This window comes from Bradysia coprophila (assembly GCF_014529535.1).
Source record: "Bradysia coprophila strain Holo2 chromosome IV unlocalized genomic scaffold, BU_Bcop_v1 contig_81, whole genome shotgun sequence".
Classification (NCBI taxonomy): domain Eukaryota; kingdom Metazoa; phylum Arthropoda; class Insecta; order Diptera; family Sciaridae; genus Bradysia; species Bradysia coprophila.
This window is the reverse complement of record NW_023503375.1, coordinates 3,177,229-3,204,433: the sequence shown is the minus strand read 5'-3', so window position 1 is coordinate 3,204,433 and position 27,205 is coordinate 3,177,229. Positions and strand designations below refer to the sequence as shown.

The 27,205-nt window shown below is 38.3% G+C and overlaps 5 protein-coding genes across 5 annotated transcripts; 3 read left to right on the top strand and 2 right to left on the bottom strand.

Moving 5' to 3' along the window:
- Window positions 1–2,174: 2,174 nt before the first annotated feature.
- Window positions 2,175–7,887, bottom strand: LOC119072442 (zinc finger protein 367-like). The gene is made up of 4 exons (XM_037177657.1): window positions 7,585–7,887; window positions 7,256–7,390; window positions 4,381–4,435; window positions 2,175–4,210 (listed from the first exon to the last, which is right to left on the bottom strand). Exons 1-4 carry the CDS (start codon window positions 7,754–7,756, stop codon window positions 3,310–3,312), a joined length of 1,263 nt encoding a protein of 420 aa, XP_037033552.1. The 5' UTR covers window positions 7,757–7,887; the 3' UTR covers window positions 2,175–3,309.
- Window positions 7,888–12,677: 4,790 nt separating this feature from the next.
- LOC119072441 (exportin-4-like) lies at window positions 12,678–18,708 on the top strand. The gene is made up of 12 exons (XM_037177656.1): window positions 12,678–12,927; window positions 12,999–13,094; window positions 13,196–14,049; window positions 14,112–14,289; window positions 14,353–14,433; window positions 14,493–15,188; window positions 15,251–15,420; window positions 15,479–15,649; window positions 15,709–16,142; window positions 16,556–16,710; window positions 16,961–17,158; window positions 17,231–18,708. The coding sequence occupies exons 1-12, from the start codon at window positions 12,880–12,882 to the stop codon at window positions 17,495–17,497; spliced, it is 3,348 nt and encodes a 1,115-aa protein (XP_037033551.1). The 5' UTR covers window positions 12,678–12,879; the 3' UTR covers window positions 17,498–18,708.
- A 2,481-nt stretch (window positions 18,709–21,189) lies between these two features.
- Window positions 21,190–21,641, top strand: LOC119072440 (splicing factor 3B subunit 5). Its single transcript, XM_037177655.1, has one exon. It carries the CDS (start codon window positions 21,303–21,305, stop codon window positions 21,561–21,563), a length of 261 nt encoding a protein of 86 aa, XP_037033550.1. The 5' UTR covers window positions 21,190–21,302; the 3' UTR covers window positions 21,564–21,641.
- LOC119072439 (exosome complex component MTR3-like) lies at window positions 21,623–22,697 on the bottom strand. Its single transcript, XM_037177654.1, has 3 exons — window positions 22,490–22,697; window positions 22,292–22,409; window positions 21,623–22,232 (listed from the first exon to the last, which is right to left on the bottom strand). The coding sequence occupies exons 1-3, from the start codon at window positions 22,653–22,655 to the stop codon at window positions 21,656–21,658; spliced, it is 861 nt and encodes a 286-aa protein (XP_037033549.1). The 5' UTR covers window positions 22,656–22,697; the 3' UTR covers window positions 21,623–21,655.
- Window positions 22,698–25,331: 2,634 nt separating this feature from the next.
- Window positions 25,332–26,925, top strand: LOC119072434 (glycoprotein endo-alpha-1,2-mannosidase-like protein). The gene is made up of 2 exons (XM_037177648.1): window positions 25,332–26,371; window positions 26,430–26,925. The coding sequence occupies exons 1-2, from the start codon at window positions 25,434–25,436 to the stop codon at window positions 26,917–26,919; spliced, it is 1,428 nt and encodes a 475-aa protein (XP_037033543.1). The 5' UTR covers window positions 25,332–25,433; the 3' UTR covers window positions 26,920–26,925.
- Window positions 26,926–27,205: the final 280 nt, after the last annotated feature.

Below are 27,205 nucleotides of genomic sequence, written 5' to 3'. Positions count from 1 at the left end.
AAATCAGAGTTCCTGGAATTCTGTGTTCAAGAGTAGTGTAGATATTTCGATGAAAGCGAAAATTTTACTGCACATCGTTGATAAAATGAAATGAAAACATGTGACGCATAGTTGATAGACTGGCTCTTTATTTTTTCATTTAAATTTGTTTTAAAATTCTTCTTAAAATCTGTACCAAATATATATCGAAACACTTAAAAAATATCGAGGCCACTTCGTCAGGTTTCTACTATCATTTCGAATAAATTATTAAAAATATAAATTGGTTTGCATCTAAAATCTAAATTAAATTTAAAATCTGGGGGATGTTGTTTCGTTCCATATAATATAAAGAATTTCACGAGAAAAAATAAAAAATATTTTTAATGCTAAAATCACACAAATCAATTTTAAAATGAAGGGGGAAAAATATAGAAAAAAATCTGTAAAATTTGTATCTGAATAATAATAAGTAAAATAAAAAAATTGTTTTCAATTATTAAATAATATTTCGATCATTTTTGTCCCTTATATTTTATAGACATTGGGTACATTCATTGGAGGAGAGTTTTTTTTCCTGTACGATGATTTCTACGTTTTACGGACGGCCATATCATATGTTATTGACAACGACGTCAGCCATAAATAATGAGCTCCGCTGACGTCGTCAACATGTATGTTAAAACACATTTACCGTACTTTGCATAAAAAAAACTTTTTCGAAAAATAGAACAAGAAGAATTCCGAGAAATTTTTTCGTTCTACTTTTCGAAAAAGTTTTTATGAAAAGTACGGCAGACATGAGAACTGAATAAGGAAGTGAAATATTTTATTTCAATCGGTTGAAAATATTAAGATCAAAATGAAGTAACAGATTCGATAACTCTTATGACATATACATGCCGTCTGTGGTGGGTTAACTAAACTTTTACTGAAATTGAATCAAGAAATATTATTGAAAATTCGACCGAAATCTACCGAGAATTTATTCAAAAATATTTGTGTAAATTTAGTTAAACTTCTCGGTTAAGACGAATCGACACAACGCTCAATTGTAGTCTAAATTTGTGCGAAAAACTGATACATTTTCGATGATAACTTGTATCTGCGCCCTTTCTGGAAAACCATCGTTTTGTGTTAAAATGTGTTGGCTTTGTGCGTTGTGTCGATTCATTTTAATACGGTAAATCAAATTTGCCAATAATACGCTCTGAGTTGAATGGCGCCAGCGGTAGTAAATCAGGCATCAGACTAAATTTGGTTGAGTATTCTCATCATTTGGTTTTGTGGATCATTTCTTTCTAAATTTGACATCTTTCGCCATTATACAAAGCATAAACCTATAACCTTTTCCAAGCCCGGACTGGCCATACGGTGAATTCCCGATGGGCCCTTTGGATTGCCCTTTCTATTTGTGGGCCTTTTTAAATTGAGTTGCATGGAGCCCCCGATGGGCTTTTTCGAGCCAGTCCGGTACTCTTTTCGCATATATATTGTCATAACAGTCACAAATATATTCGAGACTGTCTTATGTCGTCTTTCTATTTAGGTAGTACGCCGTCGTCGACATTACAGACTAAATTTTACATAATCGCTCAATCATTGTACGGAGTGCTATAGGATAAATTACGAAAATTTCAGTTGTTAGAACAGAGTACCGATCCTCATGAATTTCAGAATTTGTAACTTGCCAGGTGTCACCATAGCTACGAATCGTATGGATCACTCTTTAGCATTAAGGTGACAACTGTCATGTTACGAATTCTTAAATTCAGGAGAAATGCGGTGTCCTGGTAGCCTCGTTACCCCACCGGAAAAAATTTTCGCCAAAATTTTGGTAACCGGGAAAGACCTTCCTTGAAAAAACCCCCGAAAAATGTATGGATCGGAAAGTCAGCTACGTTTTTGGTTTTTGGAAATTTTTAATCAGTAAGAAAACATTATTTTCATGCCCGCCATTTGGATTCACTCACAATGTATGAATGCCTATATATCATGGACCATAATTCATGGTGTGTCAATTTTGTTAAAAAAATTCGTAGGACCTTGTCTACGGATTCTACTAGGAATGTAGAATCCGTTAATACCAAATTTGATTTTTTTCAGAACTCTGTTTGCCCATGAATGAATGAAAAATTTTTAGTGGTGTCAGTATTTTACGAGGTCCCTTGACCCTGACTAACGACTGGATTTTGTCAATATTTTGGTTTCAATAGTATCACATGGGAAGAATATATAATCCAGTCGTAGCTCATTTTTGTTTCAATTCACAAAAACTTTTTCTGGGCCAAAAATTTTCACTGAAAGCCTGATCACAGGAAAAAAAATCAATTTGGCATTAACGAATTCTTCACCGATGCATCGCCTTTTCGAAGTATTGAGCATCCTTTTTTGTATTTGCTTAACCATCTTCAGGCTCGAAAAAACCCTTCGGGCTTGGTATGGGGGAAATTTGTAAAGAGCTCTTCATTGCCCTTAATCCATACAAAAAATAAAAAGCACTTTGAGCATTGACCGAATGACCTTGGGGCCAGTCCTGGCATGCATCTTCCTTGCGAATAAAATATCCTAACAAAAAATGAAGGCTTTTCAAAGGCCTTTGGCAGCTATTTGAACTTTCTCTTCAAACCAGTGACTATTTTTGGAAAGACGTTTTCCCAATTTTTCTTGAATTTTCTCGCTTTTCCTCAAAATGTTCACTGTTTTCCAGAAAAATGTACTTGAAATTAATCGAGGAATTGGAAATGCCATGAAGTCCTGAAGTGTTGTGTATGGATGTGGATAAACAATGGAAAAGTTAAGGAACACGAGCGCTGTGTCAACGATCTCACTACAGCTAACGAAACTACGTTAGACACTTTATTTTTTTAGATTCGGAAGCATTTAGATGAGCGCGCGCACATTCACCATTTTCAGACCAATGTAAATGAAAAGGATAACATTTGTGGGTTACAGAGGACACATCGAATTAGAAAAAAAATTTCTGATAATTTTGTCGGCTGTGTAACGTAGTTATTCGTACAAAAGCTAGCAAGAATGGTGGCATCTTTACATGGGATCACAAAAACTTTTTTTTTTGTAAAAATTGCTCACCAAGATTTAAGATTAACGCTGTGTTAGTAAACCGTGAGCGAATCAAAGATATTCGAATCATTTACGATCGGCGAAGCTTGCATTACAGTAACTCCTATATCGCGTATAACTTATATACAATCGCACTAGCCAAAACATTTTTAAACTTAATCACGTTATGAATGATAGGAAACATAATCTAAAAATTACCCTGAATTAACACCCACCATCCGAACCGAGCAGGCTTTCATCCAAATATTACAGGTGAGTGTATCGGTCTGGCGATTGATACGCGTAATAGTCCTGTATCGCCTGTCGGTCATTCTTATCTTCATCACTTGCCAGCTGCATCAAAGCCAACGCGCCCATCCATTTACGATTTCCCGCAGGTGATTCGTAGCTGGGCTGGCAATAATTCGTAAATGCTACGTTCGGATGAGGTTCAACATATTCGTGAGTATGGTGGTGAGGCGTAACTAAATTTTTTGAAATATCAGCAACCGCCGATCCTACATCTATTAAAGGCATCGTTCTGTCCTTGCTGGCAACCATCAAGACTGTCGGTCGCATTTCATTCGGATTCACTTGCTTTCCCTGAGTGTGTGTGGTCGTTTCTAACGGTTTAGCCAGATCGTCATGCCAAGCCTCACGTATCCACCGTTTCTTCGGATTAAAAGTCGACGACGCTGGTGCTGCTCCTTCTTCCTCATCTGCCGAATCCTCGTCACGCAGCTGCAAATCGTTGTATTGAATCACTTTCGGTGTTGCTTTTATTTTCGTTGTAATTGGACTGGACAAGCCAGCGTTCATATCCAATTCGACCATTAGACCTTTGCGGCTTTTGAACGGATTACTTGGTGTGGTCGGACATTCACTGTTTTCATTGTTATCACGTTGCAGTTCTTTTGACCGTTTCGGTGTCTTTCTGGTTGGTGTACGTTCCTCCTTTTCCATTCGATATTTCTCGAGCCACTTGATGACTTCGCTGTTCTGTTCGGACACCGCTTGGATAACGAAATCGTCGCACCGCTTTAGTTGATCGTAGGGATGATCGGGACAGTGACGGTTGGCGTGGGTAAATCGCTGCTGACAATTCGGAACGGAACAGACAAACGGCCGTTCACCGGTGTGTAGACGTTGATGCGTTTTCAATTGACCGCTGGAAATTCGGATCGTGAAATTAGTTTTCTATCGAATCAATTGTTACATCTCAATGGTTGGAAATAGTTTGATTTTCCTAATTGCTAAGGCGATTTTGAAACAAGCATTCGAAGAATAACAGCTTCATGCACTTGAAGCACATGATAAAAATACTTAATCTTCACATACCTCTGTGTAAATGCGCGTGTGCAGCCTGGATAGTCACATGGATGTGGACGTTCGCCTGAAATCATTTTTATTTTATTATTCAATGGAAAAGTCAAAAGTTAAGTGGACAGCACAGATATAATTGATATTTCAAAATGGACGTTTCTTCGAAAGGCAACCGAATGTTTGGCATTAAATTTTCTCCAAAAACATTCCGCTGTATTCTGAAGAGTCGATGTCGTTTTACATACAAAAGTAAATTAACCTGGAAGTCTTGTAAAGTCGTCTTGACCGTAACATTTAACATTTGTTGTTTCTTTACGAATAGTGAAGCTCTGCTTTTAGTAGGTCTTTCAGTCTTTCGAACATTGAGACGATCGTATAAATCTTAGAGAAACTTATCTTGATCATATGGAATCTGATTTATTACGTCATGAATGAACGTTTTAAGTGCTTCAACTCAAAAGAGAAACGAAAGCCATTTACGATCGAACATTCAGGATTTACAATATCTTCTAACCTGACACTGAAGTCATTAAAAACTGTACGACTCATCAATATGTTTTGCCCTTAGCATAAAGAGACCGGTTCATTCCAAGGTTTAGATAAAAGTCGTACGTCAAACAAGTAAATTCAAAATTATTTAGAAAGATCACAAAGTGAAAAAGACGAAAACGATGGTGATTCTGACCTGACCTCTGCTTGTTGCTTAGGGCACTGTTCGGGAACTGACGCTCAAATGTAATAGATTTTGGTAGAATTTTGTTTACATTTTTTCATAAAAAATAATAATTTCCAAGGTTCTCGTTGCAACGTTAAAACAACCACTAGGAGTGTCTTAGTGTGATCCAACAATTTACGTAGCGTTAAAAATCCTCCTAGAGATGCTCTAGGCTGCCCGAAACAAGGTTCTGAAAGAACAGGTTAAGACAACCCTGAGTTGGTCACGAAGGCGGTGACACACAATAGCGTCAACGGCTGCGAACTTTATATGTAAAATGGAACTTAACAAAAACAAAATTTCTCAATTTTCGAGAAAAATATTTTCTTCAAGTTGATTTCTCACACTATCTGTTTATAAAATTTGGTGTCAACCGCCTTCGTGGTTGTCTTAACCTTTTGGTGTCAACCGCCTTCGTGGTTGTCTTTAACCTGTTCTTTTAGAACTTTGCTAATTTCAGCGTCCTTTTTTTAGTGAACCAACTTCACATCAATGAAATTTCATGGATATTTACCAGAGTGAAGTTATTTCACAAGAAAATGGAACGCAAAGAACGAAGTAGTGAAAAAAAATGTGGTGCCTCTACTAACCGACGCTTCCTATCATGCCTCTAAATAGTTAATTTGATGCAACGACATCTCATTTTCTGATTTTGTTCATCCATTATTTACAGTATCAACGACACTAAGATTATGTAAATAAGTAAGATCTAGTACAATATGTCGTAGTCGTTGCATCCTAAGAGTAATTTGTTGGGCACACATTTTATCGTACGAAAAGCCAGTCTAGGTATAATTTGTCTAAGGTTGCATCAAATTGGTTTTTTTTTTGATTAAATCAACGCACTTCAAGCAAAAGTGGTACTCTACATATGGTACTGAAACTTGACAGTGCTCCATACAAAATTTTACACTGTAAGAAGAGTGGGGAAAAAATTTCATACAAAAAGTACTCTATTTGGCAGCTGTCATAAATAGCACTTTTGCTTGAAGTGCGTTGGTTAAATTCGAGGAGGGTCTTGACTACTATTTTTACGTACTTTTCTCGAATGAAATGTGTTGAGTCACTCAATTTAAGTGTGGTATCGATGAAAAGCTGTGATATCAGACTTTATAATGCAGTTCAAGCTCAAGCGAGCTTAAAATATTAGTTTGTCAAATATTGTTGGCAAAAATGCTTCAACGAGTGGTGTGAAAAACAATTTGTATTTGAAAAGCATCACACACGATTTCAACCCCCACTCACCCCATACTCTGTTTTTGGGAAGATTTGCTTAAAACTTATGTTTTTGTTAAGTACAGATGAGCCTTGATCGCCTAATGGTAAAAATTGATTTAAAGACTGACTCGGCCAAAAATACGTCACTAAGCTCTATAGATGTTTGACCCGTTCTGAACCCTACCTGAGGCGTAAAATTAGTCAAATAAGAATCCCTTTGACGTAACCGAAGTAAATTCCTAGAAAAAAAAAATTCTAAACGAAACGCGGGTATGCCTTAGCCAGAAAATAATTCAAGAAAATAGCCATTGCGAACAAAGTATTTATTCCCGAGACAAGCTGACAAACAACTCTAAGTGCATACATCAGCATAAATTGAAAATTAAATTTTGAAGAATAAAAAACGATATCAAACGAACCATGCTCGGACACATGGCTTTATACATACACCTTAATTATTACACCGAATAATAAAATTAATTTGCAAAGAAAAAATTCAATTAAATTCAATCCGTTGCTCATTTATATTAATCGAACGTATAACCAGTGAATATATATAAAAACGCATTAGTATTCGACCGAAAGCATCTTCTTCATGCATCTAATAAAAGAATTAAATGCCAAGTTCAAGTAAACAAAATCCTACCTGTTCGTTGGCCATTTAAATATTTCCGAGAATTTCAAAATTTTCGAGCAGAAAAAAAAAACGAAGATCATCACCGATCTTAATAAAAATAAAATAAAACCAAAACCATAAAAGAGAAACAGAAGATTAAATAACCACTTTATACCTCGCTCAATAAATAACAACCGAAAACGACCAGAGAAAATGAAATAAAATTAAAAAGCAAAACTCGGAGTAAAAAAAAGAGCTAAAAGGTACCACAAACACACAACATGGCGTAATTTAAATGGCCAGGTGCAAAACAGAGATACATATATAATGAGTATACGCACCAGTATGAGTTCGTAAATGAGCCTGTAGGCTTTTCTCCCGTGGAAATACCCGGTTACAATAGCCACACTTTATTGACGATGGACTCGATGAACCTTCGATCATTAGAGTTGTTAGGGCTTCGGACCGAGGCCTACCTGAAAGATAATAATGTTTGGCATTTTGTTGCTTTATTTGTTTGTGTTTTTGTTAATTTAAAAAGCAGACTTTAAATTCCACCAATACGAATTTTGACACTTTATGGCTTATCTAAACATCAAGGCATTTAGAGCATCGGACAATATTTTTTTTTGCGGAAATGAATCAACGAAAATTTGTTTTGTTTTCATACCTCTTCGGTTTTCATTTTTCTCAACTTGTTGATTTACAACAAATTCTGGCGATCCGCATGTTGAACTTGGACTGTTTATTGTATGCCACGGAGGAGAACCGTATTCACTGTTTGGTGGACTACTAGCCAGGCTAACTAAAGTCCGAATACGTTTCGGTGTATTTAAGGCCATTGTTTTCTCACTTTTTCGATTATTTTAATTAATATTTTCACAGTTTTGTTTTAAAAGAAAATACAAAATCAGCACAGTGTTTTATTAGCGCGTTAGCAGCCTCATCAAATTTCCAGTGTTTCCAATCGACAACTTCCAGCTGTCATACACTTTCAATATGGTTGAATATTTTGCAAGGAAACCGTTCGTTTGGCGCCATTTTTTTTGAATTCATATTTTTTCATCGAACATAAAATAAAACCAAAACTAAAAGAACGCAATAAATAGATGAGGATTGGCTCGTATTATGTGTTTGGAATGATTTTTGCTGCGTAACATCTGCAGCTGAATAACTTTTTTTTACCAATCACCTCTTTTTTAGAAGCAAAACCAATACCCTCTGTAGCAAACAAACTTCGTTTTTTCGCTGTCAAAATACCATCTTACTACTTTGTTTGTAGATTCTAATTTTACATCATTTTTTGAAAGCCTCCGCTTTCATCTAACAAAAAACAAAGTTGAATTTTTTCGATCAATAGTAGCCAATTATTTCAAATCCATTGATTGAGTCCGTATTTTATTAGGGCGTCTCGAATTTTGCAAATTTTAAGGTCCGCGATAGCCTGTGTGCGGAAAAAGTAGGTCATTGAAAACTGTGTCCGGGCATATGGTTGATGGATCCGATGGAGTCCGGGAAGAAGTCCTCCGGACGACTTTAAGTGTCCAATGGTCATAACTCGGAAAGTTGAGAGTATTTTTGAGGTGTTAAGGAATCTCGCGCTGCGTCATTCACAATAATTCACAAAGTGACATCTTCCTTGTACAAAATGTGTCAAAATGTGAATTATTGTGAATGACGCGGCGCGAGATTACTAGCAACCATTTTTGAAGACAATGTTCTAGCGGAATGTAGAGCTTTGAAAACTCTACAAAACTACCGAAGAAACCGATGGTTCAAAAGGTGCCACTGCCTAACATCGAAAATTTGACCTTTTGGTTTTTGTCAGTGACACTAGGTACAATTACAACGCTCATGATCTCTGTTGCTTAATAAAAATGCAAAAGATGCAAAAGCAATAACATTTGCAACATTTTCTGGACAGAAACAACTTTCACCAGCCACCTTCAGAAATCCCTGGTATTTAGATTTAGATTTTGTTCTACTTTTACTCTTCATTAAGGCTTGATTTCCCCTTACAAAAAAAGTACTCAGTGTGAAAGACAAAATTGATTTATTTTTTCAATTTTTTCTTTGTTTAGTTGACAGCTTGCTCTCTCACGATTCTCACACGTAGTACTTTTTGTTGAGTGTAAACCATACTTTACTTGTCAAAGAAAAGTTCTTTGTGAAGCGAGAGCATTACAGGTACACATTCCTTAATCTATAGCCACCAATCTATCCATTCACCAATCGTAATGGATAAAGAGTTGTTGTCTTTATTTTGGAATCAAAAGAGTGACACTATGATGACCTAGTTCTGTTGTCAGATCGAACTCTAGTCTACACAAGTATAAGTGCCAGCATTGCGATTGGAGTCTAAGTGCTGGCCGCCAAAAAAACTGTAAGCTAAGAAATACTCAATGAACAGTGGACTTTGCCCGGACATCAGGCTCTGCCACCAAAACTCTTAATATGAAGTGACTGGCTCACTATTGTCGAACTAGACGATGTTGAAAGGTCACAAGCAAGGTCCCGAAATGAGAGTAGATTAGCGGGTTGGCCCAAAGTGAGGAACTTATTTCGCATTCAAATTAAAAAGCGTCGACGAACGTTAACTCAGTAAAATTTATTTTTGAGTTAATTGGACAAAATATTTTTTTTTTCACAAAAATTACAAAAAATGCTGTTGCAAGTCCTAGTGGCAACGAAAAAAGTTTCTACAGCATTTCTTCGTATCAATTGTAGCTGATAACACGTTCTTGTTATTGTATACTTTAAACTCACGGAATTGTTCCAGTGAGACAATCAAATGGCATCCTCTGTACTGGCATTTTTCCTCGCATGTCTTTACAATTCTCCGTATCTCAACAGGCAGGTGTCTAAAGTGTGTTTGAGATATGGACAACATTTGAATATTCGGTGTACGTTGCAATAACTTGTGTAAATTAATGACTCTTACAGCAGCTGAACTGCCTAAGGTGATTTCATCAATATTTTGCAAATGCTGTACGATATTGATGTTGTGTTCCAAAATCCATTCAAAATCTGCTTCATACAACGTGTTTTCACAAACTGTTCTAGATATTTCGAGCGTTTCAGACTCAGCCGAATATTTGAGTTGCCATTTGAGTTTACTCGGTTCAATCATTAAATCGAAATAGAATGCGAATTGTAATTTCTTTATTCGTCCATGCTGCTGCGATATAAATGACATCGATGGATGATCACCGAGTCTAGGCCAATCCAACGAGACAACGTTCAAATTTGGCATGGTTGTCAGAAAGCCGTACACCTTATTCGATGTAGTAGAAACGTTAGAGCTATTGGAATTCTCAAATATGAACACCTTTAAACTCTTGCAGTGCTCCGACAGATGGGTACCAATAATTTCTGCTGCATCTGGATCAGTCTTTCCAGCGAAATTAAATGCTTGAAGTTGTGGACGTTGGCTTATTAAATATTTCAAGGCGTCGATGGATATACGTTGCTTCTTACTTTCCACGTAAATTTCATATAGGTCGTTCGAGTGTTCGGTTCGCAACCATTTACATTGCGTCTGATCGAAATTCCATGTCAACACTTTCAGATTCAAGGCAAGAGATACTATTTTGTTCCTTAGATCATTAGCAGCTCGAGTATCTGCGTACGTGGAGTCGTGGTAAACACTCAGCGTCTGTAGGTCTGAAAATAATGCCAGTTGTTGTTCTGAAACTGCATGCTTGATCATCCGATGGAACCTCTCTGGTTTCCTGATCTCGATTCGAAGTTCCGTTATTATGTCCGGTGTGCATTTGCAGATTAATGTCTTTAATATGAAACCACAGCAATGCGCGATGCATTCTATTCTTCTTATATATTTTCCGAGTACGTCTAGGACCTCAGACTTGTGCTCCAAATTCACTCGCACTAGTTTTTTGCGAACTGCACATCCGGAAAGTTCCTTATAGTACTCGCCCAATTTTGAAAATTCCAACAGGTCGTTGACGTTCAGGTACTTTAATATTTCTAGCTGACAATCCCGGTTCAATCTCTGTTGAAAAAGGCAATACGTGTCCGAATCCATATGAGGGCTGTTCTGGGTCATTTGTTCTTCTAAGGATTTTGTTGTTAATTCAAAACTACCACTCAGATTGGGTGACGCTGACCATTCGATCGCCGTTTGCTCCTGCTTTCCGAACAAAGTGGTCAAAAAAAGATCAACTACGGCACAATGTGTAAGCGCAAGTGATGAGTTGGCAGTCTTTTTTCACTTTGACTGAAAAATGAAGTGAAGTTAGTCGGCAGTAAACATTTTGCACTTCCATAGGTAACCCAAGGCTGTATACTTTGGGTAAAATAAAGTTGGTCGATTACAAAGTATACAGCCTTGAGGTAACCACTGTTGCTCAGAGAACCACAGAGAGCGAGAGAGAGAGAGAGATCTGGAAAGAACAGGCTAAGACCAAGGCTGTAAACTTTAAGGAGGTCACGCAGATCGCCATTCTATTAGAAAAGCGGGAACACACCACCTTTGTAGATTTTACATATATAACAAATTTCACCACATCGTCACGGCGACGAGAATCGTCACAGGAGGCGAATTTCTGTATGAAATCCGCCATTTTTTCGTCAACTGTGGTGTGTCACCCGCATATCTGTATCTAAATGACCTCTACAAAGTTTACAGCCTTGGTTAAGACCAAGGTTGATATGTAAGCGGAGGTTTATTACTATTACAGAATCAGATGTGCAGTGGTACGAAAGTTCGCTATAAACGCCATCTCTCCATTTCTTTAAAATCACAAAATTGCTTAGAAGCCTGGGCCACCTGTTTTGTGATAGACAGAAAATTTTGTGAAGCACAAGTAAATCATAGTCAACCATTTTAGAAGAAGGTGTCATTAGCATTAGTTAAGCCGCGCGTCTGAACCTTCACCCACATATTTACCTTGGTTAAGACATGCATAAAGGAAATTATCATCTCTCTGGAAAGAACAAGTCAAGACCAAGGCTGTGTGCATTCAATCGAAGTATACAGCCTTGGTTAAGACACTTAAGAATTTTTATAGAGATATTTTGGACAGTGAGGCTTGAATGAAAATCCAACATAACAACGAGAAAACGGGTTGAGAAACTTCTGATTTGATCACGAGGGCGGTGGCACACAATTTCGACAATTTAGACACATTATTTTAAGCACACTACAGATTATGTGAAATGTCAATTTGATGAAAAAATTTTTTTTCTTCAAGTTTTCTTTTCATGCCATTTGTGTTTAACAAAATTAATCAAAATTGTCAAAATTTGTGTTTCATTTGTTTCAGTCATAAAATAATGTGTGAAAAGTCAAGCTGAAGAAATTGACATTTTCACAAACATAGCTGGCGCCACCGCCTTCGTGACCATCACTCAGAAGTGTCTCAACCCGTTTTCTCGTTGTTATGTTGGATTTTCATTCAAGCCTGACTGTCAGAAATATATCGATAAAAAATTCAGCAGTGCATTCGACGTATGAGGTCCGGCTCGCATATAATTTGGCCGATCAGAGTATTTTGTAATCACAGCAGTAACATAGAAAATATTTGGAGGCCAAAGCTTGGAACAGGTCCAATTTCAAGTGGAAAAAATTTGGTCAGGTCAGGTCATCCATCCAATCATTAGCTCAACGCTTTTCTTTTGAACATTTTGTTTGAGTAAAATCGATTGTGTCAATTCAAAAAAGTGCACCATCTCATCGTTTCCAAGAAATGCATAGAAGTCATTCATTTTTCCTTTGTTCATCTAACGAACGCACTCATTTAAATGTCAAAACTAAGGACTTCTTAATTTTAAAGAAATTCTCTTTTATTTAGAAAATCAGTCAACTTTACACTTTGACGCCACATTACAAGAAATTTATCGGGAATTCTTGTTGGGGAGATCTCTCTGCTGAACGGAAAATGATTTAATTTTATCAGTTCCTAACAGTGTCGTGTAAATTTTATATTTTAAAAACTGTCTTACAATGAACGTTTCGATCGCTGAACTGGAAAATGCAGCGAATTTATTTATGGTAAAAAGTTTGTTTTTGTGACTTTTAAGGTTATAAATGATGAGAAATGCAATTTTTTTGTTCTTCAACAGGGTGCTCCTGGCCAGACGACAGCAGAGCAACGACGAACCGCCGAAACAATCATCATGAACTTTCGGAAAACAAAGTCTCCGTACCAACTGTGTCAGGTAAACAAAGACTTTTTCAGTCACAATTTCGCCAAATTTTCCCATCACTCCCTGCACTCCATGTTTCCACGACAATTAAAATTGTGTCCTTCCGATTGCAGGAAATATTAGAGAAGACGCGCGTTGACATTTTACGATTCGAGGCGGCTGATATGATCAAATCGGCAATTGTGGCCGAATGGGACACGTTGGAAGATCAATACAAACTGTCGCTGCGACAGTATCTGCTGAATTACATTCTGAATCAGAATGTTCAGCCATTCGTACGGGAGAAGATTCTGCAAGTGGTTGCCATTATGATAAAACGATCGAGCATTTTGGACGCTGGCGTCGAACGCGGTTTCATATTGGATGAGGCCCAGAAAATGATATCATCGGGTGACATTTCGCAGCAATATCTGGCTTGTCGTATCGTCTACAACATAATGCAAGAATATTCCACGACAATTAAATCGGTTTCCGATGACACTGGACTGACGTTCAACGAACACTTTAAGGCCAAAAAGCAATTCGAATTGCTCGATTTGCGAAAGATTTTCGTGATGATTTTCGATGCACTGGTGGCTATCATGAAAATAATCGATCTGACCAATGCGACGCACGTGCACTTGTTGCTCGAATATTTTACGATTCACGAACAGATTCTGATGTGGGGATATGTGTCGCCGTTGCTGTCGAAACGATTGGTCAGCATTTTCGAGAGTATTAACAAAACCGATCAATGTCCATCGCTCCGGTTGACGCTGCCGTGGGAACGAATCATACTCGATCCACGAGTGGTCGAAGTATTTTTCGGAATTTATTGGAAAGTTCGTGAAATTCCGCAGATTCAACCAAAGTCCCTGACCTGCATTGTTCAGTTGTCAACGCTGAACGGACCGGTGTTAAATAATCAAGAGAACAAGCTGAAGTACGTCACCAATTTCCTGACCAATTTCCTACAATTGACTTCCAGGTAAATGGCCAGACAATCTCTCCGTTCGAATTCTTCCTTGACCATTTGCATCTCCTTTACAGCATTCAAATGAAGAGTACTGAAGCCAATGGTTTTGCTACCGTTCTGCGGCGCATTCTACTCTACAATTTACCAAATATATTCAAAGACATCTCCGATGAACTACGGACATCATTGCTGCAACAAATGTTTGTTTTGACATGCCATTTTATGGAATCTTCGATTCATGAGGAGGACATGGTAAGAAATTGTGACAAGCCAAATGACTCGTTAACATACTCAACGGATGATGATCTCTTGTAGGACTGTTTGGCGGAACCTGTGTACACCGAAGCATTAGACATAATCCTTGAAGCATGGCTGCTTATCATCCAAGGCAAAGAGGTGAGTCAAAATAAGAAGCAGAAAGGGACCAACCAACTCAATCACAAACTTTCTTCCAGCATTTCCAAGCCGATTTGCTCAAGCAACTGTCGATTCAAATCTTCAACAAGTATCTCCAGTGTCATCTATCACCACCAGACGGTCTGCGCAAAGCGTCTCTCAACACGAGTCGTGATATGGATGATGAATTGGAACAAAGCGATCGCGATCGCTACAAAGAGCAACTGATCATCATCGGCGCACTCGGTCGCGAAGAACCGTCACACGCACTACCGATTCTGTGCAAACTTTTAGAAGAGAAGACTCGGTGCCTTCAAGCCCATCTCGAGCGCGTCTACACCAATGCGGTCAATCTCAATGTTGATTCCTCGGAGGGAGTAGAGCAGCTGTACGACGATATTTTGTGGATTATTTTAGTATCGGCACATGTGATGTCGATGGAATCGGTGGGCGAGCAGCCGATCATTCCATCGGAAATTATGCACTCCAGCAAACAACAGATGTTGAACGGTCAAACCGATTTGACGGCAAGCTTAAAAGTGTTGGCATTGGAAGCGCCAGTGGGGGATGATACGTTATGCGATCACGTATTACGACTGACGGCAGCCGTTTTTCGGCTGTGCGACATCGAAACGAAGGCAATGGAAGCGAATATGAAAAGTGTTTTGAGTCCGGAGATAGCGTCGAATTTGATGTGGTTCCTACAAATGTGGGCCGAATCGTATCTGTTGTACCTTAGTGAATATTATACCGACGTAAGTGTGCCGAATGGTTTGAGTAATTTCCCGGTTGATTCTGAACTCTTGTCAATCCTTAGGTGAGTGAAGCAATTAAGACAGCATTTGGTGTTGACACACCCGGTTCCAATTGGATTATTGGATTTTTGTTGAACAAAATTTGCGTAAATGTACGACACTTCTATAGTGAACCACAGGTTGTTCTAGATTCCATTGGGCTCTTTGTGTCATTGGTCCGGCGAAAGCAAAAGTAATTTTCTTACATGTCCAACAATGACCTCCCACTAAATTGAATCGTAACCTTACAGGTGCACCGCTGTGTTTAATTCGGAATATTTTAAGCAAATTGTTCAACTCAAAGATCTCAACATACCCAAGCAAAGTCTTCTCAAAGGTTTAGTTGTGACCGCTAGCTGTATTACCAACAAGGCACTTCAGCAACAGTATCTTTCCGAGATTCTGTCACCCATCGAGAATAAGTAAGTTTTCTGCTCCGCATCGGTTCGCATTTCCTAACCAATTGATTCCCTTCTCTCAGCTACAAGAAAATCAATCCAATCAACAACTACTCGAACAACATTGATCTGAACGCCGCCTCAATCGAAACTGTTAACGTATTGGATGAAATCCGTGCATGTCTGAAGGGAGCCACATTACAAACGGCCATTCAAGTTTACAGCACATTCGAGGGAACGTTATTCACCATGTCGCATCTGTTGCGACGATATTCCGATTGTCAAGCGGTTGGCGTGGCGGTTTTGGAATTGATGTGCGAACTGTTCCAGGTCCTAATATATCTGCAAAATCATCAAGCGTACGAAATTTGTATGGATGTCATCGATACATATGTCTGCGATCGGAACAATCGGGTGTCCGTTGCTGCCAACGCGGAAGATGAACAGTGTGAAGATGTTATGCTGCTGTTGAAGCTCATGAATTTGATTCTATCGAACAACATCTACAACATAATGGGTGAGTGGACACGATTTGATTTCTTGCTATGTTTTGCGTAGAAATTGCCAATGTGTCACGAACGAATGAAGAGAACAGGGTACTAATGGAGGACGAAATTCAATAAATTGAAACAAAAAATCGTAGCCGTTAGAGGTGAGCGGTCGGGAAATTTTCTTACAATCCTCACGTTTTGTGGTCGGGTTTTTTTTTTAATTTCGTGGAAGTAACGGCGGCAAGTGATGACAGCTCATCTCTGTAATGATCGTCCTAAGAAGGGTTCGGATTTGAATTTCAGTTCTTCATCTTTGCTATTTCGGTTTTCTGTAAAGAGCAATTGCAAGCTCAGGCGTTTGGCTTTTAGAAGCGGGATGTCCGGATGCATTACCGACTGCGAATTCCATTACTCATGAAACTTAAATCCTTTTTTCTAGGAATCACCGAGGAGCCGCAACAGAAGGAGAATTGCTGCGTTCACATTTTTAATCGAGTTATTCCCATCATCAAACTGGAGATGTTAACTTACCCATCACTGTGCATCAACTACTACAAAGCAATAACATTTTTCGTCGATTCCAGAGGATGCAAGGTGAGTACATCAATTGATTGAGCTGAGTTAGGCGTTTCGTTCGATTAAATTTCCACCGACCAAATCTCGTGAGGTACACAGATGAAATGGTTGCAACTCCACTTAGACTTTGTTGGAAGTAAAAAAAAACTTCTGTGAAGGCATTGACCCTCCAAACCAATTTTTGTCAAACGAACGTATTCCCGCAATCCCATCACATCCTCTGCAGCGTCCATTGAATCTCATTTTCCATTCTCTTCCGTTGACACAGCTACGCATGGTGCCTGACGAATTGATCTCAAGTATGCTCAAGACGATTGAAATCGGCCTGTTTCAATTCGGTGCCGAAGTGCAACAAGTTTGCTTCGAATTTCTGCAGGCATTCGGCACATTCATTCATCTTGAACAAAGTGATACATCGTTTGCATACCAATCGACCATACAGTTTATCGGCATTGTCGTTGAAATGGTAAGTGTGGAGCAGAGAATATGAATTAACCGAGCCGGTTCATTGACCCTCCCATTTTTCCGTGTGTTTCAGATATTAAACCAAGATTTGTGTAGTGATAACAAAAGCGAATGCAGCAAGGCATTGTTCAGTCTAATTTGCACGTACAAGGATCGTTATGGCCAGATTTTCCGGCAAATCATACAGACGCGCTCGAACAGTGACCAGGCTGAACGTTTGTCCAAAGAGTTTGAGGAGTTGACGCGCGGTATCGATTTGGTCATGAGTCGAACCAATCAAAATATGTTCGTGGAGAGATTTGAAAAATTCATTGTTAATATATCGTTCGTGCATAATTAAGGGGGGGGGGAGAGAAGAAGAGGAAACTTTTAACATCCGACACGTGATGTTTTTCAGACTAACAAAATCATTTGGAATCCAAATTTTGGATAAATAAAATTCAATTTTTTTTAGAGAAATTTAAATTCTGCTTTCGGGATCGTTCGTTTTGACGGTCCGTAAGAATACACCGTTTTGATTTAGAGGATTACATCGGAGCGCATTTTCGATTAGTTTTAGCATTTTTGTTGTATTTGTTGTTCCAATTGTGTGGAACTGATGTCGCCGCATTTTATCAAAATTTTACTATATGGTTAGGCTCGGAACGGGTCAGATTTCCTCTCCAACTGGAACGTGAAACAGATGACTTTTGCAGCTTGAAAGTCCATGTGAAACAGTCCAAAACCTAATACAATCGTTGAATAGGATAACTTAAAATTGGTTGGGTCAGGTCAGCCCGATATTTATATTCAAAACTGTGAACTAGATTATGCACGACCTAGTCAATGATAATAATTAGATTTGGCATTTTGGATAAAAGTAATCTGCTTCGGTTGAACTCATGTTTCATGTTCCCACAAAATTTCAGGTCAAAGATTGGTCTGACCTATTTCGAGCTTAAAAATGAAACGAAAACTGGACTGATTTTAAGAGTAGAGAAATCTAAAAAAAATTAAAAATTGAAGGACGTAACAGTACGTCGTAGTTAAATAGAGTGAAGAGAATGAATGTCGACGCGACACCACTGTGACTATCACATTTGTTCTTCAAAGCTCAAGCAAAATTACAACATCACAAAAATGTGAGGCAATACGCGGAATCACATTTAAAGCGAAATACAAAAGCACATTCGAATCGGGAACATTTTTACGTAATTTTTCTATTTTTGTATTACAATTCAACGATTGTGAATGATCGTGAAGTAACTTCCCGATTTCGAAACATTACGGTAGTTGTCACCCTACATCCTATAATCATAGGCCGAGGAGGTGATTTTTTTTTGACGATATCTAATTGGCTTTTCTAATTAACAATCACAGCACAGTTAGGGAATAACATAAAATTGAAGAAAATTAAATTAATTTTTTTTACAAATTGAATTTTTTAAGAATAAAAAATTCGACAAAAATCCTAACTTTAGCGATGCACCAAAACCTTTGTAACGATCTTTTTTCTATTAATTATTTTTCTGTTTGAAAATAAAATGTTTTCGATGTCTTCTCATGAATAAAGTCGTCTTAATGTTAATGTTGTTGCGGTCATGATCATTCAAGTTATAATATTTTGGTGTCTTTAGTGACTTTGATGGTTTGTATAGTTGGATCAACTTCGGTATTCATCAGAACATCTAAAATACGGAGCCGCCTGCCTGTGGAGTCAGTGCAAAGCCACCTGTTATCACTTCTGCTGAGAATTCCTGCTAGCTGCGGACCTGCACAGACGGCAAGCATACTAATAGTTTTACTATTCATTTGATCGAAGATTTTCTTAGATTGATTTTCAGGAATCTTTTACTTCATTTGTTTTGAAGATGCTTTTTGCTATATAAGAACTCATTAATCAGAACTTGTCGTTTAATCTTGCTGTCGTTGGCGATAACAGATGACAGCCGTCTGTAACAGCTTAATATTATTTCGGTATTATTCTTGATCCTTATTTATCAAATGATTCGGGGGGTTTTCTTCGGATTGGACCAGTTGTTTTAAAAGAGAAAATATTATTTTTCAGCAAACGTTTCGATGTTTATATTTACATCATCTTCAGTGCACATTCGCTCTCTTTGTATTAGCAAGCTAATTATAAAACTGATTAAAAAAAACATTCAACAAGAATAGACCGGCTGAAGCCTGGTGAGGTCTTTTTTCATTTTTTTTTCAATTTCTGTTTACTACTAGCTTGGTACTCATTCAAGTACCACTTTGGTATTCAACTACCAAATTTTGGAATTATAAATAGGCAAGCAAGCCGATTAATTTCATCAGTCGGTGTGCAGCTATCAAACAGTAAAAATATCTACAACATCCGTATTAGTCAACTACCATGTTGGTAGTCAACTACCACTTTGGTAGTCAACTACCACTTTGGTAGTCAGTCAACTACCACTTTGGTAGTCAGTCAACTACCACTTTGGTAGTCAGTCAACTACCACTTTGGTAGTCAGTCAACTACCACTTTGGTAGTCAGTCAACTACCACTTTGGTAGTCAGTCAACTACCACTTTGGTAGTCAGTCAACTACCACTTTGGTAGTCATTCAACTACCACTTTGGTAGTCAACTACCAAATACTCGATTTATAAATAGACCAGCAGGCCGAATAATTTCGTCAGTCGGTGTGCGTCTCTCGAGTAAGAAACATCTTTGCTGCTATATAGTTTGGGGGTCTAACTACCAACAACTACCAAATTGCAATGTCTGCTATGAACGATCGGTTACCAGATAACAAATAATAATTGATTTGCCTGGTGTTGGTTTGCTCATAGTAGCATTGCAATTTACCAACGTGGTAGTCAACTACCAAATTGTTGAGTTATAAATAGGCAAGCAGGCAGAATAATTTCGTCATTCGGTGCGTAGCTCTCAAACGGTAAACATCTCTGCTGCTAAATATTTTGGGGGTCCAACTACCAACAACTACCAAACTTTCAAATTGCAATGTCTGCTATGAGCGATTGGTTACCAGATAACAAATAATAATTGATTTGCCTGGTGTTGGTTTGTTCATAGTAGCATTGCAATTTGAACTTTTATCAATCACATTTTATTTGTGACACAGACGGACGGACGGACAGACGGACGGACGGACGGACAGACGGACGGACGGACGGACGGACGGACGGACGGACGGACAGATGAAGTGCCCACAATAGGTCTTTTTTTCCTATGGAAAAAAGACCTAAAAAACTAGACTTTTCATTTTTATCCCGAGTTATGTAATGGATTTTACATGCTGAGGGCGTCGGAATTAGTGCTTCCGTATTTTCGATGCATTTAGCATGTAAATAAACGTTGGAGAGGTTCGCAATGTGGCGCTGTCATTATTCGAACAAGTCTGGTTCCCCCATAGAGGTACCATAGAGGCCTTTCCATTTATTTTTGTGATTTCTTTTGATCGACAGTGCCACCATGCCACCCCTCGAGTATAGCTCTATGGTATGAAAAGTCGTGGGTTACCAAGTAAAATGGCGGTTTGTGTGACCTCTCCAAAGATTACAGCCGTGCACTAGTACAATCATAGAATGTCCTACTTCTTTTCAACAGCTTGTACTTCACTTGTTTCCAAAAGACTGCATTAGTCAGGGATCATTGCTCATTTTTGTCGTTGCATGAAATAGTAGCTTACAAAAGATTAAATGATTCTCAATGTCAAACAAATGCATAGATAAAATTCGAAAGGGTGAAGAAATTCACTCGTTTTACTCACATGTACGTGTGGATTTGAAGAAACACGTAAAGACAAACGCTACTTCCATATCGTTCTACCTTATTGATCGGATTTTAAGAAATTTAATAGATTCGTGGACTTTTCAACCATACTGCTATATTTCTAGGTCTATTTCTGCTATATCTGAGGTCGACAATTTAACGCTTCGTTAGTTTGCTGCGTTTGAACAGAGATGTGATCGCTGTCTATTTATACTAGAGCTGCAAAAACTGACACCACTGACATTGTTGGGATTGTTGGTTGTCACACACACGCTTGTCACAACTGTCATTAGATTGTGTCTTGTAGCGAACTTCATTGACGACATTCAGCATCATATTTTATTTTGACTTCTGCGAATAAACAAATCTAATTTTTCGAAGTTTTACCCAAAATAAACGAAAATGTCAGGCGATCGATATAACATCCACAGTCAATTGGAGCATTTACAAAGTAAATACATTGGAACCGGACATGCCGATACAACCAAGTACGAATGGTTAACCAATCAACATCGGGACTCGTTAGCCAGCTACCTGGGCCACTACGACATCCTCAGTTACTATGCGATTGCCGAAAACGAAGCCAAGGCCAGAATTCGGTTCAATATCATGGAGAAAATGCTGCAGCCGTCGGGATCGCCACCGGAAAAGCCAGAAGAGTGATATGTATAGTCGGGGGAAATGGATTATTGTGTCTCAAGAAGTTATTAAAACATGGATGATGTGGTATTTCTCATAAAATTTTTTGTTTTTTATTACTTCGCACTCTCGTCATTTCGTTCCGTCTCTTTGATTGATTTGACAATTTTTTTCACTAAAATTTTCTTGATAATCGGCACGATCTCTTGTGTAGTCTCCAGCAGTAGCTTGTTTGCCGACTGCAACGTATCCAAGTGGATAAATCCCGATTGCCATAGCTCGGATATTTGATCATGAGTGGACAGTCGACTCATCACGATAATTCCATGCTCCTGGTCACCGAATCCATTGTTACAGACATCTTCTTCGGCTGCATTCGGATCCAATATGATTTTGTTGTCGATAATTCCGACCGTTGTGGACGTGATGATATCGTACATAGGAATTCCAGCATCAGCTAAGGCTAAACCGGCGCACGTAATTGCGGCACCAAGCACCGAACCATCGTCTTGAATTACATTGGCAAAGATGTCGACTTGAAAATTGGGAAATTCATGCCGGCATACAACGGGCATCAGTGACCGTTTCATCGATAAAGCCAATGATTGTTCTTCGGAGTCGGTTTGCGGTGAGCGACGTTTTTTGCTAGCGAATGACGAGAACTTGAAATCACAAAATAATTCACCGAGAGCACTGCAAAATGAAAAAAATGGTTTAATCTCGAGACACCAACTGTTTCCTGGCTTCCTTACCTGTATTTGTTTTGCTTTGGTATCTCTCTGGGATCATAAACTGCAACAATGACTTTAGTGTTTCCCAGCTCTATGTAAGCGGATCCTTTTGCTTGCGAAATAACTCCGGATTTAAGAACTGTTTAGGGACGATAATTAATGAGAGATTGAATGCACCGTCACATCACAAAGTTTCTATTTTAGGTTAGGAATACATACACATCTTCCGTGCTTCCGTATTTCGACGACCATCGACCCGCAATTCATTTTCCTGCTGAAACAGCTCTTTGAGCTTGTCTTCGTATGTCTTTAAGTTGGCTTTCGAGTGATATTGGTAGGATATGGAGGAATCCGGTCCATTTATGCGCTTATTATCGTACGGCATGTTTTGGTCCTCTGTTTATGTTTACTTTGAATTGTCAAAAATTTAAGATTGCATATAGTGTATCAGTGCTGTCAGCAGTTTCGTTCGCGAAATTCAAATCAATCATTCAAAATTTATTCGAAAATTGTCAAACTTCAATTGTGGAAATGAGTTGTTCCTTTAACATTACAACAAATGAGCGTGTGTATGTGTATACAATTTAGCCGTGTAAATGTTTTTGTTTGTGGGAATGGACCAGCTGAAGAACAGCTGAAGCAAATTCACGTCTAAATTTCACTCACTTTCCCTTCATTCCTGTAATTTTTTAGTTTTGATAAAGTTGAACAAGTTAACTTGATGTTTGTAGAAAAAGCGAGTTATATTACCTTTGTTGTTGTGACCTATTTCGTCAATTATCATTATGCCAAAAAAACCCATTCTTCGTCATGGTGCCTCCCACAATAGTAACTGCTTCTGGCATGAACATTAAAAATACTTGGAGGCAGATAAAGTCACAGTATAGGCATTGCGTTACTTTGTAAGGATAGATGACTTTCATTGTATGAGTTAAAAAATCTCATACAGACAATCCTAAGCGGTTGCTCTTATCATAAAAGCCTCCAAATTTGACACTTGTCAGTTCAGTGTTTACGCTCGGAGCAGTGCTGTGCGTCTATTAATTCCCTTTCAAGATATTAGTATGAAATCCGTTAAATCAGTCAATTTGTTCTGGAACAAATCAGACAAGTATGTCTGGATAGGCATAGGATAGGATGAATGGTGGGAAATAAAAGTTCAGAAAACGACATTTTCCAGATGTCTGACGACCTTGCAGGAAGTGGTCGTGGGTAGGTCAAAGAACGTAAATTGACGCACCATTGCTAATACAATTGACATCAGCTTAGTAATATTTTTCGTTAGCACAGCACTGCTACTAGCGCGAACACAGAAAATATTCGGAGGCTGATGAAATCATAGTAGGCATTGCGTTTCTGTTATACATATAGATGACTTGTTTTCGTTGTATGAGTTAAAACATACAATACAAACAATCCTAAGCGGTAGCTCGTATCACTAAAGCTTTCAAATTTGACACTTGTCAATTCAGTGTTCATGCTAGTAGCAGAATTGTGTCGTTAGTCATTTTCGTGCGTTAGCAACGCAATCAATAACAGGCACAGTGACAGATTTTTATATATTTTTATGCCTATAGGTTTGTTCCAAGTAACTGTAAACACGAACTTTGACAACCCGAACAACGACAATTTCATCCATAGCAACGTCGCTTACGTTATATTTCATACAAATCGAGCAACGTCGCCTACGTGATTTACACAGAGATATTATTGAGGTTATGGTTCTGTGGATGAAATTTGACAATTCATATGGCCTTGGAACAAACCTATTTTTTATGGAACGTCAGTAACGCAGTGACATGGCCTCTTATATAAATTCTGTTCGTGTGCCTGTTATTGGTTATTCGAGTGCGTTAGCGTGAGACATCCTATTACATTCTAATTCACGCCGTAAGTGAGGTCGAAATTTAAAATCTTTCTCACGCAAGTCTTTCTAAGGCTGCCGAAATTTCGCTGACAAATTTACCGAAAAATTATGGGTTAATTTTGCACGTATTTCATTTGGACCAGAGCAGCCAGAGCATCAATTACAATAAAGTCACCTACAAATCAGGTCTATTGGTACTCCTGTGATTTTTTGATGATTTCTCTGAACCAAAATCTTTTTTTTTTTTTTGAAAAAGTAAAGCCAGTAAAGCACCCAAAAATGTGTTACTTTAAAAAAAATTGGTTTGTGCAACGCTAGCACCGAAGCTGACTTTGACGTCACTCACCGAAGTTGACTTTGACGTCACTCACCGAAGCTGACTTTGACGTCACTCACCGAAGCTGACTTTGACGTCACTCATATAGAGGACTGAACCGATCAAAGTTGGCTATTCTTTTTCAAACAATGACTATCAAAAAATTTAAAAAAAAGTCAACAGGTGGGCTTTTGACCTTCTAATTGAGTGATGTCAAAGTCAGCTTCGGTGCTTGACAGTGCTTTGGTTTGTGCTATCACCCATTTTGAGAAACCTTTGCAGAGTACATAAATTAACACAATGTGCAAGTGGGTTAAGTTATGACTCACAAACCAATTTTTCCTTTAAAAGTAACACATTTTTGGGTGCTTTACTGGTTTTCCTTTTTTTTAGATTTTGGTTCAGAGAAATCATAAAAAAACCAATATTTTTCTGCCTAAATGTAGTCAACCTACAGTGGGCTACAAATTTGCAAATTATCCATTGTTCTTAACTATGTCCAAAGGACCCATATAATTCAATTGCACTTTCGCAACCGATAGACTGCTAAAAAGAGAAGTATCAACTATATGTGGAACCTATTCATCGTTTTGTTGATATTTAGCTTTAGTTACTAGAATTTCGTCACTATCGTCATAGGATTTTGATAGTAAAACATCACAAATACTTCACCATTATTAGATGGACTTGTACTTGTATAATCGGTACCCTAAACGAATCTTAAAAATTCTTTTTTGTCTTGACAAACACTTTATAGCCATTCTTCAGTCCATATGATATATAATGAATGGAACGAACAGAACTTCTTATACAGTGTACCATACAGATGTGCTAAAGGAACACTCATGCGCGTTGCGTTTCTCAGCATCCTGGATTTGTCAAATGTACCCATCGTCGTCATTATTCTCTAGTGCGTATAGGTCAGGATTCAACAAACTCAACATTGATTTTACTAAACTCTTCTTCTAAAATAAAAAAAAATGAATTTCATAATACGGCGAGTGATGAGTGGTGATTTCCGCATAATGAAAAGGATTATGTACACAGCAGTGTATGTAATTGGCACAGTGCTATTCATATTGGCTACTTATTTTGTGACGAGCCATCGCTACGAAGACGACAAATCCATTAACAATTTATTGGCACATCCGATTGAAAAGCCACGAACAAATGAAAATCATTTGGTTGGAATATCAGAATCGCCGATTACGAACGTTCTGCTGGAGAAATACAATGATTTCGAAGTGAAGAGCCGATTGTTACGTGAAAAAATTAAAATGATTCAGTCGAATAGTGTCGAACGGCCACCATATATGGCCGGTGATACCTTGGTGGCATTAAATCGATCGACGAAGAACATTCACATATTCTATTCAGACCCAGTACAATGGTATAAACCATTTAACACCAGCATAGTACGAGATCCCAGTGCAACCATTGAAATAAATGAATTGAATTCTGTGTTCTATCCGATGCTTGGTGTGTACACGACAACAAATAAAATTCTCGAACATCATCTGAACAACATCAAACGCCTTGGTATTAATGTGATTATCCTCACATGGAAACCGTCTGCTAATATTCCCGGTGAATCGGTTGACCTGTTGAAGAATATATTGAATCTTGTGAAGAAATACTTCGACTGTGAAATTCAAGTGGCTTTAGAGATTGACAGTTTTCCGGGAAGAACGGTTGAAAGTATAAGGAACATTTTAACTCTGTTGCACAGGGAATATCTGTGGTCGCATCCAGCTCTGTACAGAGTGCAAGTCAATTCGAAAAATGCACTGTTGCCAATGATCTATGTTCGAGAAGCGTATCAAATATCAGACGAAGAATGGTTCAAGATATTCTCGGTCCGTGGAATAGGAAGCATTCGAAATACGATCTACGACGCTGTATTCATCGGTCATGTTAGGTAAGTTATTGCCTTCGCTTCCATTGTTCATTTAACTCAATTCCATCAAAATCCATAGTTCCAAGAAGCATACCTCACTAATTCGACGAGGACTGTTCGATGGTTTTTACACACGGCTTGCTAGCAACGGTGCAACATTCACATCAACTTGGAAAAATTGGGAACAACTCAAAAAGACAGCCGATAAATACAACCTGCTATTTATACCCACCGTCGGCCCGGGCTACAACGAAAAAATGAAAGAACCGAAATTCGGTGGGTTGAGGCGACATCGGTCGAATGGCCAGTATTACGGAGTTGCTTGGCGTACTGCTTTCGCTATTAGTGCACAATTTATATCGATATCCAGCTACAATGACTGGCCGTCGGGTACACAGATCGAAGAGGCCATTCCATATCCGGGATGCAAGGACTATCAACCGACTGGACCGAGGAAATATTTGGAATTGACTAGGTACTATGTGGACGAGTTTATTAAGTGGAAGGAAATTGGAACTGTAGGTGGAGCTTCTGATTGCAATCAATTTTGGAATAATACGATTTGCTAAAAAAAAGTTTTTTGATTGAAATTGGTTGCTGTATGTACGAGTAAGTCCTATTCCGCGTCTGTAGATATCTACTCTCAGTCGAGTTCAACAATCGAATAGCCAAAAACCAGAAACACTGGACTGATGAACGAAAGACTTTCAAAAATTTCATTGCGACACGCAAACACACATTGTCGGCCCTTTCCCGTTTTTTTAATCGCAACAAAAACCAGAAAATGACCGTTGTTCTTTGCTTGGCAGCGTAATATCAATGACAACAAAAAGTGATTCTTTTGAGAAACAGCCT

What these genes read in the sequence shown, in the direction of transcription:
- LOC119072442 (XM_037177657.1), bottom strand. Translation starts at nt 7,756, where the DNA reads ATGGCCTTAAATACACCGAAACGTATTCGGACTTTAGTTAGCCTGGCT. An exon ending in TCATTTACGAACTCATACTG is followed by an intron (nt 4,436 to 7,255) that starts GTGCGTATACTC and finishes AAATGATTTCAG; the next exon opens with GCGAACGTCCACATCCATGT. An exon ending in ACACGCGCATTTACACAGAG is followed by an intron (nt 4,211 to 4,380) that starts GTATGTGAAGAT and finishes CCGAATTTCCAG; the next exon opens with CGGTCAATTGAAAACGCATC.
- LOC119072441 (XM_037177656.1), top strand. Translation starts at nt 12,880, where the DNA reads ATGAACGTTTCGATCGCTGAACTGGAAAATGCAGCGAATTTATTTATG. An exon ending in CGATTCATGAGGAGGACATG is followed by an intron (nt 14,290 to 14,352) that starts GTAAGAAATTGT and finishes GATCTCTTGTAG; the next exon opens with GACTGTTTGGCGGAACCTGT. An exon ending in TTAGTGAATATTATACCGAC is followed by an intron (nt 15,189 to 15,250) that starts GTAAGTGTGCCG and finishes GTCAATCCTTAG; the next exon opens with GTGAGTGAAGCAATTAAGAC.
- LOC119072440 (XM_037177655.1), top strand. Translation starts at nt 21,303, where the DNA reads ATGTCAGGCGATCGATATAACATCCACAGTCAATTGGAGCATTTACAA.
- LOC119072439 (XM_037177654.1), bottom strand. Translation starts at nt 22,655, where the DNA reads ATGCCGTACGATAATAAGCGCATAAATGGACCGGATTCCTCCATATCC. An exon ending in TACGGAAGCACGGAAGATGT is followed by an intron (nt 22,410 to 22,489) that starts GTATGTATTCCT and finishes GTCCCTAAACAG; the next exon opens with TTCTTAAATCCGGAGTTATT. An exon ending in CCAAAGCAAAACAAATACAG is followed by an intron (nt 22,233 to 22,291) that starts GTAAGGAAGCCA and finishes TTCATTTTGCAG; the next exon opens with TGCTCTCGGTGAATTATTTT.
- LOC119072434 (XM_037177648.1), top strand. Translation starts at nt 25,434, where the DNA reads ATGAATTTCATAATACGGCGAGTGATGAGTGGTGATTTCCGCATAATG. An exon ending in GTATTCATCGGTCATGTTAG is followed by an intron (nt 26,372 to 26,429) that starts GTAAGTTATTGC and finishes CAAAATCCATAG; the next exon opens with TTCCAAGAAGCATACCTCAC.